Source organism: Diabrotica undecimpunctata, chromosome 1 (assembly GCF_040954645.1).
Source record: "Diabrotica undecimpunctata isolate CICGRU chromosome 1, icDiaUnde3, whole genome shotgun sequence".
NCBI classification, from domain to species: domain Eukaryota; kingdom Metazoa; phylum Arthropoda; class Insecta; order Coleoptera; family Chrysomelidae; genus Diabrotica; species Diabrotica undecimpunctata.
This window is the reverse complement of record NC_092803.1, coordinates 95,860,702-95,878,954: the sequence shown is the minus strand read 5'-3', so window position 1 is coordinate 95,878,954 and position 18,253 is coordinate 95,860,702. Positions and strand designations below refer to the sequence as shown.

Below are 18,253 nucleotides of genomic sequence, written 5' to 3'. Positions count from 1 at the left end.
TATACATCAGTTAGCTACCTGAATATTTCCTTTTATTTCTTATGTAACAACGTTACCTACGATATCTAAGACGCTGCAATCTTTCAAAATTATATGGCTTTATTGTTCCGTTATGCCCTAATCTAGATCCTCTCTTTTATATGTTAAAGAACATTTATTTGATTTTCTCATTAGTGACTATTAGACCGCTTTTTTTGCTGCTACTAGCATTATTTTATAGCATTTTATTATTTAATTTATGGATTAAATCCGGATAGCAAATAGATATTTTTTACTTTCTCAGATATTCAAACATACAAAATCCTATTAAATTGTCAAAACCTTCCTTGCATATTCTATTCACTTATGAGGAGCAGCAGCAATATCAGTACCATAATAGTGCGTATAGTTCTGGACTAGCTAATTGTTGGATAATGAGAAGCATGAGTGTAGCAGTTTTAACGTTTTCGGGACTGCTACCTGGTATCGGGGAGCAGAATTATCATTACCGAGTTATATACCGAGAATATAGGAATTATTGCCTGAACTTTATTATTATTGAACAACAATATATTCCCTAGTAAAATAATCATGAATTTACAGTAAGAAAAAATTTTGAACGTTGGTTATGAAAACATCATGTACATACCACCGGGTTCACTATGTCGATATCCAGCAAAATCCCTGTAATAATGATACGGGAAACCAAAGATGAAAATATGCTCCAAGAAACTCTGTGTTATAAAACAGTCGAATAAAATACAGATTCTCAATTCAAATAGTCAAAAAATTAATGAACAGCTTACTAAAATAGAAATAACGCCTATTTAAGAAGTACTCCATTAACGGCCCAAGGGACAAAGCACTCCTAGCAAATGCTAATGATATATATCTCATAACTCTAATAAGAAACTCTCCCGTCCAAAAACTTCAATAAAGTGAAGACAGCACGAAAAATGTTTCACTTAAAATCAACGAAATGAAAACCAAATACAAGCGAATCAACAAAAGAGACCAATTCAATAAATCTCGATAAAATATTAAAGTTAATAACTACAATTTTGAAAATATGGAACACTTTAAATATCTTAGATAAATAATCGTGGTTAATAAAAAAAACGGGTGTGGCAGTCCAGTGGGACTGCCGGTAGAAGTTATACTTCTATACACGCGTTCGCCGTTACAAATTTATATGGGAGTCAATCTGCACAATCATTACATATTTAATGCTATAGGTAAGAGAGAGCAGAAAGAGAAAAATAATTAGGTATATAGGTATATGGTGCATCGTTTGCTGTATATAAACATTTGACCTGTAAAAGGAGTATAGTAAATGAAGGATTGTATCAATATTTTAATGAAAATATATATTTTTATTTTCATATATGTATAAAAGGAGTTGAATGCAAAAAATTTTTTACGCATACTCTGCAGTAAAATGCATTGTTTATTTTGTTATTAATATAAAAATTACAATACAATACACTGCAACATAATTCAATATAATAATACAATACAAATTAAAATGCAATATTCATAAGTATTTAAAACTGCCAATATACATAACTTACTTTACGAAGATAAAAATAAAAAACCAACAACTCGGATTATGTTGTAAATTTTCATTTAATTTTAAAATTTAGCATTTTTGCGTATATTACATATATTTAATAACATTAACGTGAGGTTTTTAAATATTTCAAAAATAAAAAAGGAAATTCATATTGGGATTCGAACTCACGTACACCAGCGTATGAACCAAACACGTAAAAGATTTGCCAATTAGACATGATACTAACGGATTTCAAAATTGACAGTTGTCTGTCATACAGTGATTATTTTGAAATGCAAAAGCCTAAAATAATTATGAACATTTAATTAATAATACAAAACATATCACATAAATAATAATATTAATATATATTATATTATATAAGTATATAACATTATATAATATAATATAATATAATATAATATAATATAATATATTTATAATATTAAATATATATACAAAAGGAACATTTTTATTCCCGAGGTAGGAAGAGAGAGAAAATATATCTTATGTCTCTCTCTTACTCATTAACTTACATATGTAATGATTTCACAGATTCACTCCCGTGCAAATTTCCAACGCCGACCGTGCCTATAGAAACATAACTTCAATAATGCCACTAAAGAATCACAGAGCATAATTCAAACTTTAGACCTATTTTAATACATGGATGCGAATCATGGACAAAATAGGAAAGAACTACGAATATATGAAAGAAAAATAATAAAAAAAATGTTTTAACCTCATTATCATATCGGTTACCAATCCGTATAGAATAAGAACATATACTGAATAAAGAAAGCTCTTATACCGATATTGTTCAGGAAAATAAATCGCTTAAGGTAGATCAGACACATGCATAGAGGTCAAGATGTCAAACTTGTAAAACTGGTATGGAAGGAAGTTAGCACAGAAGAATGCCACTTGGGGTCTCAGTATGCAATGGAGAGAAAACTTCCAATCATATCTCAAAAAATTAACATTTCGTTTGATTACAGATTCGTGGAAAATCGACCAACTTGGAGAAAAGTTAGCGAAGACTCACCCAATGTTATAGCGCTACGTAACGATGATGATAAAGAGAAAGGAGAAACAGTGACAAAAAGCAACAAAAATGGACTAATGGAGCAAAGCTGCTTCAAAATCTTGATTGGAAGGGATTGAAATGAAAGTATAAGAAATACAATGGATGAGGGGGATTCACTTATGAGGGGCAGAAGCAATATCAGTACTATAATAAGGCGTATAGTCCTGGACTGGCTAATCGTTGGATAATAGGAAACATGAGTGTAGCAGTTTTAATGTTTTCTTGACTGCTACCTGGGATCGGGGAGCAGAGATATCAGTACCAAGTTAAGGCATATAGGAATTGTTGCTTGAACTTTAATATTATTAAATAGCACTATATTTCCTAGTAAAATCGTCATGACTTTACAGTAAGACAAATATTCGAACATTGGTTATGGAAACGTTAAGGACATACCATCGAGTTCCCTATGTCGATATCCCGAAAAATCTTTGTAATAATGATAACCGAACCAAAAAAACAGAGATTAAAATAGGCGCCAAGAAACTGTGTTATAAAACAGTCGAATAAATACAGATTCTTGATTTAAATATTCAACAAATTTATGAACAGCTTACTAAAATAGAAATAACGCATATTTAAGATGCAATCCATTAATGGACCAAGGTACAAAGCACTCCTAGCATATGCTAATGATATTGATTTCATAAGAAACTCTCTCCCGTCCGCAAACGACATTAACAAAGTGAAGAGAGTACGAAAAATGTTTCACTTAAAATCAACAAAATGAAAACCAAATACAAGCGAATCAAAAGAAGAGAGCAATTCATTACATCTAGATAAAATAATAAAGTCAACAACTTCAATTTCGAAAGTATGGAATACTTTAAATATCTTAGATCAATAATCACGGTTAATAATAATGTCACTAAAGAAATACAGAGCATAATTCTTCTAAAATTTTTTAACCTCATTATTATATCACTACAAATCCGTATAGAATAAGAACATATACTGAATAAAGAAAGCTCTTATAACGATATTGTTCAGGAAAATAAATCGCTTAAGGTAGATCGGACACATGCATAGACGCCAAGATGTCAAACTTGTAAAACTGGTATGAAAGAAACTTAGCACAGAAGAATGCCACTTGGATGTCTCAGTATACAATGGAGAGAAAAAATCCAATCATATCTTAGAAAATTAACATTTCATTGAAGATTCGTGGAAAATCGATCAACTTGGAAAAAAGTTGTAGTTAGCGAAGACCCACTCAGTGTTGTAGCGGTACGTAATGATGACAATAAAGAAAAAAAAAAGAAACAGTGACAAAAAGCAACAAAAATGGACTAATGGAGTACAGCTGCTTCAAAATCTTGATAAGAAATACAATAGATGATTGATGGATTCGAGAAACTTGAGACTTGAGAAAGGCACTCTGCCGAAACAGCTGTAGTGATAAGATACAATTAATTTGGTGAAAGTTTTGAAAACAAAGTTTTTAGTATTTTGTTGTTAAATAAAATGGAATTAACATACGACATTATATACGCTATAATAACTAGACAACTTGTATGATACGGACATATAAGGAGAAAGTTTCATGAAACAATAAACTACCCAATATTCGTTATGAGTGAAATCGATATGAATAAAGAAAATAAGGAAAACTATGGCAAAAAGGTAAAAAAAAGTAGTAATTAAAAAATGAGAGAGGTACCTTGTGGACAACATGTGCTTAATTAGGAACGAATTGAGATAAATAATCAAGACGACAAAGAACATTTTAAATTGATAAATCTATACGATTTTTAACAATGCATATTTATAGGTCATTTTCAGAGCCAACGTGCTAATTGTATGTAAAATGAAACTTTTTAAGGTTTTTAATGTTTGTATGAAAGATAAAACCGTATGAAACATGACCGTGAAATTTATATACCAATCTATAAATCTCTTTTAAAGGAATACTGACACCTATACATTATCACAATACTACATATCATAATACTAAGAAGTCTGTTATTTTAATCTAAGAATAGGCTTTATAATTTACGAGAGATTTAATTTAATGTATTTAAAATTTTCCAGGATCCGGTATTGTAATAAGAAACAAAATTTCACTACAAGGCTTGAAATCGTGTTAAATTTGACTTTAGATATTCTTTTTGAGATTTAAAGATTTTGTCTTTCTTCCCAAGACTTTTCTTCCCTCTACTCTTGCATGGTGACGCGTAGAAGAGAGTATTTATCGTTTGGAACTATGTGGCCCAGATACAATGTCCAGATAGACAATTCGTTTGAGACTTTTACAGTCCAAGGAATTTTAAGAATACGCCTATATAGCCACATTTCGAATGTCTTTAATTTGTTTACAGATTTGGCTTTCAGGGTCCAAGCTTCTACCCCATAGAGCAAATGCAACCATACATAAAATTCGACGATCTCAATCTAATAACCATACTCAATTTCTTATTTGTAAACATTGACTTTTATCTGTTTAATTTAGTCCTATCTTTTTGCTTTATCTGTTAATGATTTATATAAGAATTTGTAAATCATCTATATTTTCTGTCATAATTGGGGTTTAGTGTGCAAATTTTTTGTTATTAACGATGCTCACTCCATTCCTTACTTCTTTCCCATAGTGTCTCCTAAAATAGTAGTTGGGAGTACACATTAAATAATTGTGGTGACATTTCACATCACAACAAACATCTCTGGCTGACTCCTTTTTGAAGTTCTGCTTGATTTGTCTCATCTTTCACCCGCATGACCGCTGTTTGATTTTAGTAGATTTTTTATTAAATTAATATCTTGGTATCTCGGTTTATGTGTTTTAATGCATGTATGGGCTTACCAGGTTGAACTGTGTCAAATACTTTTGAAAATCTATATTAGATAAGAATACGCTTTCATTATAATCTCTTCATTTTTGTAATAGTACCACCATTGCGCACAATTCCTCTTTTGTTCCCAATCCACCTCTAAATCCAAACTATGTGTTGTCCAATTGTTCTTCAAATTTTTTATTGACAAACGATTTAATGTTGTTATTAACCGGATGACATTTATGACTTATTAAATTTTGATAATCGTTACAAATCAAGTCTTTTAGTGACATATTATTCTTTTAATTTTTACTTCGCATTTAATGTCTATATTTTGTTAGTTATTTTTAGAGTAAATATATGATGACTAAAAACGAATTGATCAAGAGTAGTGAATCGATGCCAAGAGCCGCTATTCTATGAAGCTACCCTTCACGACGCCATCTTGTGGCGCTAGTTCCGTGACGCTCACCTCAGCATTTTACTGTAGAGAGAAAAAGTAATACAATGCCAGTATAGAAGCTTTGTTTTAAAAATATGCCATAAGGAAAGATATAAAAGTATTCTTGTCATTATAATATATTGCATACTGTATTATTAACAAAATTTTTCATAATACATTCTGATATACGCTTTCTCTTGCCGCTAACGAACAGAAGTTTTTATTAACTTTTCGGTAATATAATTATGTAGGTATTTATATTTTTAACTTCTTACCATAATGGTAGAGTACAAAAGTAGTTATACTCTACTGTATTTTTTTCGTGGGGGTTCTATTTTTTAACTGTGTGATGAATTCTTGTATTTCAGTTCGTACGATTTGCGTTAATTAATTTAATGATATTTCTGGAGTTACAAGTGTATACTCAGTTTCTGTTGTTCCGTTTATTTATCTGAGATATGTTATTCATTCTTCTCTAGGGATGTACTTAATCTCAATCAATTCTTTGATTTGGTTTTTGACCTCTTTCACATCTGTTTCAAACCTTCCGGCGGACTTTTAGGTTTTCATTTTATATAAGCATTTTTTTTCTTAGCATTTTAATAAAGTGTGTCTATTTTTCTTTCTCAAAGAGCCTCTTTTATTTTTGTTTTTATGTTGGTATTATAATTTTTCAAATTAATTCGACATTATTTCCACTTGATTCTTTTGTTTCAGTTATTGCTCTAGCCTAATTTGACATTTTTTCCTTCAAATCATCAAATTTTCATAAATTGTTTATATTTCGTTGTAGTAAAATTCATATTTTCCGATAAGCCTAACATATGCAGCAGCGGTGTCATGAAACCGAAATAATCCAGTTCTGCATAACGTTTTTGCTGATCGATTTACAAATAAATTTTCAAACACATCAAATTGATCATCCTTTTTACTTTCGTATACGCTCATACTTATCCAAATTAAATTTTCAATTTCCAAAAACTTATGATACCTCCTCAATCCGCAACCCTGCGCCACGGACAATATCTATTCCGGCTATCGAAATCAGTCTAACAAACCTATCTCAGTTAGTTTCAAATTGTCGTCAATTACAACCATCTTTTCGGCTGAATTATTCGCAATTCTAAAAAGACAACCCCCTTCTACTTCTTATTAAAAAAGAACTTAAAATCATTTCAAATAAGAACATCCAAGTTCATTTTTTATGGGTGCCTTCTCATGTCAGAATTGAAGGTAACGAAGTTGTAGATAAACTAGCTAAAAACGCACCAACTAACCTGATGTCCGAAGAAAGTAACATAATGGTACAAAACGATTTAAAACCATACTTAAAACAAAAAATAATTCAAAAATGGCAACAAACTTGGAACAACACTCCATTAAGGCTATACGAAGTTAACAAACATCCATATCTTTTTAAACCAAAAGTAAAAGACAGAAAAGAGCATGTGATGCTTACCCGTGTCGTCTCCTGTGTAATTAATAAACGTATGAAAAGTCGATAGCATCTTGGTGCAAGTTTCCATGTTTAATAATGTCTCAAACTATTGCGCAATATGTTGCAATATTGCGTAGTTAGCCGGTACGCCCTTATTGTGGCATTGTCTTGAAAAAGACAATGCCTTTATGGTTTATTTACTTTTGTAGAAATAAAACACAGGTTTTCTAAGAAGAAAAAAACTCAGCTTCAGAGTCTTAGAAAATTCGCAGAGCCCTTCGAGCAAAGTGCTCTAGGGAGCTACCCTAGACGGGTAAAACCATACTGACTTGAGATCCGAAAATGTCCCATATTTAAAGATAAATTAACTTTTATATGAAAAGGTAAAAGAAATAATAAGTTAGACTTACTCACAATCAATTTAATTTAACTAATCGGAAGAACTATTAAAAAGAACTACATTTCTACTACATAAAAAATCCTCTCCTTTTAAATTAAATGTCTGTTTCGTCCCCCGTTTTTTAAGTGTTTTCTGTGTGTTTCTGTGTGTGTAAAAGTGTCTTAATTTAATTTTAACATAAAATTTTTTGGACTTTACAAAAATTTGCCAGATATTGCAACAACTTTATCAAAGAAATTTGATAACTACAAGATTATACAATTGCACACCCACACAATCTGTACATCCATTCTTATTCATTGTCTTACAACTGTCACCTTCCAAAACAAAACATAAAATCTCAATAAATAACACACATTTCATAAATATATCTCCAGAATAAATATAAATAACTTTAAAGAACTTAATGGTATAGAACATTACTTTCATCAAACAAACAATACATTTCACCTATCTCTACTTCATTGGATAAAATCTGTCTCCTCAAGAACTTCCCCGTTTACTGTTAAACAATTACAATAGTTGACCTGAGTTCTCCAATCAACAATCCAAGATAGTTTGAACCATGTTCTTTCAACCATCAATTAATAGAGTACCGGCATGTAAGTAATGTTTATTTATTGGTTTATTTATTAATTCATTACAGTTTAATAGACTATGTTACCAATTTGTGGGTCTTACCTTGTCTGCTTAAACATTTTATTCATTTATAAAACCACAGACATGTAATATTGGCATAATTGCTGTAATTTATATAATTTATATCACCTACCTATGTTTTATCTTTATTAGACAACACCCTAATATGGGATTATTATTTTCAGCATTTTAACTTTGTATCGTGACCTGAAGATGCTTTGCATATTATAGAAAGCGAAACCGGTCGTCCGATTAGTTAAATTAAATTGATTGTGAGTAAGTCTAACTTATTATTTCTTTTACCTTTTGAAATGGACTCACACAAGCAACACATTCATGATTTTATATGAAACTTTTTCATTTCTCAACCAATTAAATTTAATTATAAGTTCCAGAAGGAAGGGCGATGCACATCGAGGTGCGTGATTGGTGGCACCTGATGACACCCGTCTCCATATCGGCAAGACACGACTTACTCATGGCTATTTACTACAGCGCAAAAATAAACCAGTTTGTGAAGTGTGCAACCATGTTCTAACGGTAAAACATTTTTTAATACAGTGTCCTAAATATAACAGTGAACGACTCAAATATAGCATACCCAACTGCCCTAAAAGAAAATACAGATACCCAAAGAATAATTTCTTATCTTAAAGACTGTCAACTTCTTCATAAGATTTAAAACATACATTGTAATACACATACATATTATTATTATTAATTGTAAACTAATATATATACACTATTTGTATCAAGTGTAACATTAATCTAAATACGCTAATGCTTCTGCGTGGTAGATGCGTTTAAAAAAAAGGTATTTTTATTTGATTATAGATTATATTAGATTTATATTAGATTAGATATTCAGTTTTGTGAAAGCGCCTGTCTTAGACAAATTAAAGGAGCGCTCCTAAGATTTTTCGGGGTTTGGCTTAAAATTAATTCGTAGTTTATTTTTATTATATTTAAGGCATCATTTAGATTTTTTTTCACTTCAGCAACAAAAGTTTTGGTTGTGCAATATATCGTCTACATGAAAGTCCTAGTATCTACTGGTATCGGTTAATCATTTGTGTAAATGTAATACAGTGTAGGTGCCATTACGCTACCCCAAGCGAGACCATTCATCTGCGTTCTTCATCTTACCATTGAATGATACGAAAAATTTTCTGTTCTGAAGATATACGTGGATAAAACACGTGATGTTTTTATCTAAGGCGATGTCATACAGTTTTTGAGAAATGTCCTCTAATTTAATATGTCGTAAGTGGCATTTAGATTGACAAATACCACCCCTGATACCCGATATCTTTTGTACACGTTGTTGCTTTTTGCAAAAACGGGTACGTTATTAAGTACGTTAATGAGTATTACGAATAAAAATAAATAAGCAAGAAGAATACAAGTGATCTATATTTAAACCAAATGACAAAAAAAGAATATTATATATACATTTACTTCTAAATTAAATATTAAATTTTGATATGCCTGACAGTGAAAGATACAAAAACACAATTATTTAAAGTTGAAATAATGATAGCTTGTACAATCACAAAGCATTTAAAACAATAAGACCGAACATATTATATGTAATTGTAATAGATATGTTGCCGAGAATCAAGTTACACTAAGGTACCGAAATATTTCTTCTTTTAGTATCTGCCATAAGTGTATCTATGTGTTTATGTGTATCTAAAATATAGTATATAGGATATTGAATTCCCTACATTTAAAAATCGAAATACTGAAATTAGACAGTAATAAATTGTTATAATTCAAATTTTACTACTTCATGAAACAAATATTTTATTCGTCATAAACTGTAGCAATCGAAACATCGGAACGTACATACATTTATAATATAATAAATGTTTCAGTGCCAATGCATTAAAAAACATACTAGTACATAAAAATGGACCCTTGCCTTTTCAAAGTTTATAATAGACACTAATTTAAGTTTATCTATAATTAAAGCAAGTAATATAAATTACCACCATAAAATATTTAACTACAATAACCAAGTACGTATTTGTGAAATTTCTCGATGACTAAATTAATTGATATTTAAATAAATTTGAAGATCCAAAACGTACCTGCTGTAAAATTTAAAAATCTACGACTAATCAAATTATTGGCAACATCGGAGGAGTTTAGTTGTGTACGCAAAGAAATGTACACGGATCCCAAAAGTGTTTTAACCTATTACGGAGTCCACTTAATCCGACGTGTTGGTCGGAGTCCACATAAAGCGCTACCCAGATAATAATATACACGGTGTATATTCGCCTGGAGTTAGTATAATACCGTTTTAGAACGGAGCTTACATTAACCGCTAGATGTGTGTATATATATATATATATATATATATATATATATATATATATATATATATATATATATATATATATATATATATATATAATGGTTGTCTTTACAAAAAACACAATTTTTTTTCTGTTAAATTTACTGTTCTATTTTCTGTGTTAAATTTACTTGGATAGGCTCTCTTATGACCTTCACGGTTTGTATATTTGTAATTATTAATATTAATATAATGTTGAGAACTTTGGTCTTAAATTTCTTTCAAAGTATCTACTTTCATTTTTAAGAAGCTAAAAAATTCCATTAAGGTAGGGAGTTCCTCTTTGGTGCGAAACTCTGTTGATCAAGTTTATTAGAAATAATGTATATTAACAATAGATCACTTAAGCACTTTTTTGTTATCGGCAAACCTTCAATTGAAGTGACACTATCTGACACAATATCCAACAATTGGACGTAGTTATGCAGAAAGCTACCAACCCACAATAGGCTTAAATTCGTACTTAGCACATAAAGTTTATCTATATGTTAAATATTTTAAACTGCAGAAACCTACCAATTAAAATTAATAACTGTTTTTGTATTAACCAACCCATTTTCTTAACCTTGTAAGATTTCGGTTTTTGCAGAAAAATACCAATCCACTTGGCTGGTATCAATCGTGATATAATGCGACCAAGTGGGTTGGTTGCCTTCTGCGTAAATAAAAATCTGAAATTGTTGACGCAACTGCGTTGGTTGGTAGTTTTCTGCATTATGGAATCTTTACATAACCTCAAAATATTGTTGTTTGGTGTATTAAGTCTTTTGATGATATTTTATAAATCTAAAGTGTGTTATTTTGCGATACAACATGTTTAGTTCCCGTACTAGGCAGATTTTTAATCTGCTTCAACAAAAAGAACAAGAGCAAGGTAAGATTTTAGCAATATTTTTTAAATAAAATTAGTAATATATTTTTTGTTGTTTAAATGAAATAGGGACTGAAAAAGTACTAGACTCCTCTCAAACAAATGAAAATGTAGCTGATACTATTACAAATAATCAAATTCCATGTACTAGTAAGGAAGTAACTATAACAAAAGACGCCCAATTAATCAAGGAGTGTGGATCTATTAACAAACATTTTATGAGGGAGGAAGAGAAAGTATTGACTCAAAACATTGATGGTAAGAAAATTACATGTTTCTTTTGTGGGATTGATGATTGATGTTTAATTTTTTATTTTAGATGTTCATTTGGAAATAAACCATCCAGGGTCCAATATGTCATAATACTTCGCACTAATGTTTTATAAATCTGTGTTTTTATCTTCATATTTAGGTGTCTATCCCACCATACTGAGTTAAGTTGTCGGATTGCTGTTCTTGTTTGTCCTAATCTTTGTGTAATTTCTTCCTCTGTTGTTGCCTTTTTCGTGATTATAAACCCCAAGCATTTGAATTTATCCTTTCCTTTGATTGTTACGTTGCCATCAATCTGTAGTTCTTCTATGCCTTCTTCACTTGTAGATAGGTACTCTGTTTTCGCGAGTTTAATATCTAGGCCAGCCTTGGTATATTCTTCTTGTAGTTTCTTCATCATGTAGCTGAGGTCGTTTTGGTCTTGTTCAATCACTACTTGATCGTCTGCAAAGCTTAACGTATATAGGTATTCGTTCCGTACCGGTACTCCCATGCCTTCGCATTTTCTTTTCCATGTAGTCAAGTCTTTCTCTAAGTATATTTTAAATAGGGTTGGAGATGTGGAACAACCCTGCAAGAGTCCTTTTGTTGTGGTGAAGTCTCCTATGATTCTTGTCCTCATTTTAATGAACACTTTATTTTCTTTATACAGAGCTTTTGTAGCTTCTATAAGTTCCGTATGTATTTTTAATTTGTACATTGCCTCCCATAGTTCCACGCCTCAGAGTTATACGCCTTTCTTAGATCCACAAATACCAAGTGTATATCTCTATTTTTTGCTTTTTTCTTTTCCAACAGTTGTTCCAGTGTGTATATGTGGTCTATGAATGATCTTCCTGCCGTGAAGCCTGCCTGATCCTCCCCGATTTTACCTTTTATCGCTTGCTCTATCTTTTCTCGCAGTATCTTCCCATATAATCTTCCTATTGATGATATTACGTTTGACATTAGTAGTACACCACTTAAATTGATGAATTGTTTTATACTTTATGTAATGTATGTCACGATCCTTCAACTTGTAGACATTCTAGTGATTTTACATAATGACTAATTTTATTACATATCTTTATATAAAACACCGTAATATATTAAAAAATATTACTATTTTCATTAAATGATGGACGGAAGGGATGTTTCCAATTTCTTTGAATTTTTTGTCGTGAATATCCTAGTTTCTTTCTTGTTGTGCAACATAAATTTTATAAAAATAAATCAAATAATATAAGATTTTCTTTTATCTGCTATTAAAATATTAGTAATTTGTTAATTTAAAATCACGAAGTTTATAAAAATTTTTAATCGTATACATCCGATTTAAGGGACAGTATAATATGCTACGAATTTTAAATTTTTGCGGCACCTGTCATCTCTTTTCACCTGTTGGGTTTTTGGTTTCCCTTCTGCTCCTTTTCTTCTACAAATAGCTTATGTTCCAATGGTGACTGGCAATTAATATCGAAGACATGCCATAAATCATTAATTTGCCGACATGCACTTTCCATGTGCCTTATAACAAATAATTATTAATTGTTTTTTAATAATCATGTGACAATTTTACCTATAAATGTTTTGTGTTTTTTATTACACTGATTTTTAATTTAACTTTAATATGGACACATGCTTTGTGGATTGGTGCCATTACTTGTGTTTACATCTTTAAATAATTGCTAGGCGGCTTTTTTCCAAGTTTCATTTAGCCATTAAGGCTATTTTTATAATTTATTTATACTTGTTTAAAACTGTTATATATGGATTAAGTAAGTGATTGTAATCTTACCAATACGATTGCACTATGTGATTTTTGATTTTTTTTACCAATTCTTTGTAACACTGGTAGCTGTAATTATTAACGATATTGTATTACTGTTCATGTAAGTTACATTTTACATTCTTATTCTCCTTTATTTTATTCTTGTAGATTTTGACTGATGCTGTTTTGTAAGTACAAAACGAAACGTTTTCGGTAATATATGGAATAGTTAGCATCTTGCTTGTTTTTTTCTTCTTCTATCTGACTGAGATCTTCAAATAGGAGTGGACTATATTATAGAATCACTTTAAGTTCTATTTCACTACAGGGCGTCTTAAACCTAGGTAAGATAATGTGAATTATTCTATAGCATCACTATAGTTTTATTTGTTCAAAAAAGTTGAGTGTTAAAAAAAAACATGTAATAAAGATCAAATATTGTTAATACTTTAAACCGACTGTTGTTTATGTGTCTTTTTAATTATTATTGTGGTTTGTACTCAAAAAATAAAGCAAAACATATAGGAGTTTTCAGATAGGAGAAAGTGAAAGTAAAAGGTTTAAAGTTTAGAGAAAGAAAGACCATTATAAAAAAACTTCGAATTCAGTTATAAAAGATATATGTACATTTTCTGATAAGATAAGGACTAGCTGAAATGAAAAAGACAAAGATATAAAAAGATAAGTAGTTTGTATATTAATTTTTGGAATATATTTAGGTACAAACTCATCTAAAATTGGTACCCAAAAAACAAATTTACATAAGAAAAAAGATCTTGGTTGAAAAATATGAGAACGCGATTTAGTTAAGAAAATTGAATAATACTATAAAGAAAGCTTAACAAACAAGGAGGGGCAAAAAAGTAAATAATACTTTTATACTTTTTTTGTATATTAACTTCATCTTTCTTACCTGACATATATATATTTTCATACGTTACGTTCTGAATTCTTCCATTATATGCATCGGCATGGGTTTTCACGTGAATGCCATTTGCAGATCTAGCAATAATAGAATCTTTTATAACAACATTGGTAATAGTATTTTCTTGAAATGTACTGTAACTGAAACCTGCAGATAGACTAAGACCATGTCCACCTGCACAGTACATGTTTCTTACAAGGATGTTATATCCATGGCGGATAGCAATACAGTCATCCTGGTTAATTACTGTGCTATCTTCTATAATGAGATTTGAAGCGGCTGATACATCGAAACCATCTGTGTTGTGTCCAGTGAAATTATCCTAAAAAAGATCCAAACGTCATTCCTAGCTATTTTTTTTTATTTATCATCTAATGTTTATTGCAATCTGTCTCATTATAAACAATAAGCAATATGTATAATTTATGCACAATAACATAGTGGGAAGCTACCCAGTGGCGAGCACCCAGGTAAAATATAATATAAATATAATATCTATGATATATCAATTAATTTAAACTTTCACTTAACAAACAGAGATTAATACAGGTAAACATCACTGACACACATATGAGAATTACAAGGCTAAAAACACAAATTAAGGAAAGATTTAGAAAACAGCAGAATAGAAACTTGTTATTTCACCGCACCATGACACTATGCTCTATTTTTTCTGATTTACTAGAGGTCCAAAGGGTCTGGTCGTTTTAATCTTCTTACGTGTGAAATGTTGAGCAGATCCGTGGCCAGCGGATTTGGATGGCAGGATAGTCTGTTCTTGTATTCAGAGTTTACAGCAGATATTGCTTCGCAAACTGTTGGTAGCTGTAAATCGTAGTGTAATCTGTGGTTCGAGATATACCAAGGGGCATTACAGATCTGGCGCAGTACTTTCGATTGGAAACGTTAAAGTTTTTGTATGTTGGTATTACTTACTGTACCCTAGATTTGTGCTGCATATTGCCATACCGGTTTTAAAATACATTTATATATCAGAAGTTTGTTCTCCAGGCTAAGATTTGATTTTCGACTCATTTACTAATACATTTTCCTGTAGATTAAGCTGAGTTGAAGGCGTTTCTTCCAGATGTGGATGCCCCAATTAAGTTTGCTATCCAAATGGATTCCTAAGTATTTAACGACGGTATTAACTGGTAGTGGAGTGTTGTTTATAGAAACTGGTGGCGCGACACCTTTTTTTAAAGTAAACGTTATTTGTGTTGGTTTTAAACTGTTAACTTGGACTCGCCACAGCTTAAGCCAGCTCTCTAGTTTAAGTAGGTGATTTTGTAATACCTGGGCTGCTTCAGCTGCTGTAGAATTTAAAGCCATGATAACTGTGTCATCGGCATATGTAGCGATTGTTGTATTATTGTATATTAAGTATTATTGTATATTAAGTAGAGGGTGGGTCCTAGTATGCTTCTTTGTGGAACTCCGGAACAAATTGGAAACAGGTTAGTGATTTCCCCACCCCTTTGACTTGAAAGAATCGATCTGTCAAGTAGGATCTTAAAAGTGAACTTATGGGATGAGGAAATATTGATTTAATTTTGGAGATAAGACCTACATGCCAAACTTTGTCGAATGCTTGAGAGACATCTAGAAATGCAGCAGTACAGTAATTTTTTTGTTCAAGCGAATTTCTGATAGTCTTTACCACCCTATGAATTTGCTCGATAGTACCATGTTGTTTCCTAAACCCAAACTGATAATTCGGTAAAACATTACTGTCATATAAAATAAGCTCCAGTCTTCTCAGAAAAAGCCGTTCAAATACTTTGGATATAATAGGCAACAAGCTAATAGGGCAGTATGAAGATACTTCCATGTGATCCTTATTAGGTTTTGGAATCAGAACAATTTGAGCAACTTTCCATTGGAGTGGAAAATAACCTGTTTTTAATATTGAATTAAATATATAAGTAATTAAAGTTACGCCTTTGTTGGGTAGATTTTTTAGTACTAAACTAGATATTAAGTCATATCCAGGTGACTTTTTAATTTCCAGATTATCAATTATTTCTTTGATTTCAGATTTCTTAACAGGTTTAATAGGTGGAGCCATTTGATATGGTGCATTTACGACTTCATGGATAGCTTGTTCTTCTTCAACTGAGACTTTCCTCTGATGCGGTTGAAATACCTCGCATATATGATTTGCAAAAGTATATGCTTTATCTATGTCAGTTTTAGCCCAAGTGCCATTTTGTTTCCTGATTGGCATATTCATTTGTTCGTTGTGTTTAAGTTTTTTTGTTAGTTTCCACAGCAAATAGTTTGTATCATCTGCAGGTGAGAGGTTCTTTAAATATTTGTTGATTCCACTGTCGTTATGTTGGATCAGTTTTCTTTTGAGTAGTCTGCAAGCTCTATTCAGATTTGTTTTATCTTCTGTATGCCTAGTGAGCTGCCATATCTTTCGCAGTTTTCTTTTTTCCAATATGAGTGTATTTTTTTGTGCAGGATAGGACTCGGAGTTGTGTTTGTAATAAATTTTTGGGGTGGACGTCCAATCAGCCTGCTGAATAACTGTAGTTAAGTGAGCAACTGCATTTTCTATGTCACTATCACTTTTAAGAGGCAAGTTTAGATTGATGGATGTTTTTATTTCTTCTCTATATCTGTTCCAGTTTGTTCTTTTATTAGAGAGTGTTAAATGTTTAGAACAGTTATGAATTTGGCTTTGTAGATCTATGAAGAAAGGGGAATGATCTGATGAGAGGTCAAATGAAGGAGAAATTTGGAGGTAGGTATGTAATATTCCTTTTACTATAGCAAAATCAATAAGATCAGGAATTTTTTGTCTATCAGTAGGCCAATACGTAAGCTCTCCAGTAGAGAAAGGAATTAAATGATTCTCATTAATACTTTTTAATAATTCTCGTCCACGTGAGGTTACGATTCTGGAACTCCATTTATGATGTTTGGCATTATAATCTCCAGCAGAAATGAAACGGTGTCCTAGCATCTTAAAGTATTCAGTAAAATGATCAGCTTTAATTATTTTATTCGGTGGACAGTAAACAGCAGATAGAATAATCGAGCCTTGTGAATCTTCGATCGACACTGATGTGGCTTGGATGTTACCTTAACTAATTTTATTTGTTTCATGATGCTTAATGTTATGTCTTATAATAATTGCCGTACCTCCGTGGGCTTTACCTAATGGATGTTGAGTTACATAGGTTGAATATTTGGGAATATCGAAATGGCTCTTATTAGTCATGTGTGCTTCGGAAATAAACATAACATCTAGATTATGATAGTAGATAAATGCTTTAACTTCGTGGAAATGAGTGGTTAAGCCATTGGCATTCCAACAGCACATCTTTAGTTTAGTGTTGAAGGTTAAGCTTAGATATCAGAGAAATTATGAGATCAAACATCTTATCCATTCTTTTCATTAGCTTATGTACTAGTAGTTCTAGATTATTTTGTATATGTTGAGGAGTTGTTGTTTCTATTATATCAGAAGTCTCATCTATGGTAGATGTATTTCTATTATCTCTTCCTGCAACAATTTTCGCATAGCTTGTAGTTGGTTGAGTGCTTGAAGGAAATTCTGCACGAGGTGGTTGACTTGCGTTTTTATCTCTAAGTATTGGAAATTTTTTTTTCTGTAGCTCTTTGTATATTGAGCATCCCTTATAGCTGATAGGATGATTTTCTAGACAATTTACACATTGAACATCTTTTATATTTTTGGTTTTGGGCATTGAGATGATAGGTGATCGCCCACACATTTTACACAGCGCGGACTC

At 31.2% G+C, this 18,253-nt stretch overlaps 1 protein-coding gene across 1 annotated transcript in view; it reads right to left on the bottom strand.

Annotated features, from left to right (window-relative positions):
- The window catches only part of LOC140451643 (polygalacturonase-like), a 264,961-nt gene that overhangs the window by 61,586 nt on the left and 185,122 nt on the right, over positions 1–18,253 (bottom strand). The window contains exon 3 of the mRNA XM_072545488.1: positions 14,478–14,811. Coding sequence (XP_072401589.1) covers positions 14,478–14,811 — 334 coding nt within the window. The remainder of the gene's footprint in view (positions 1–14,477; positions 14,812–18,253) is intronic.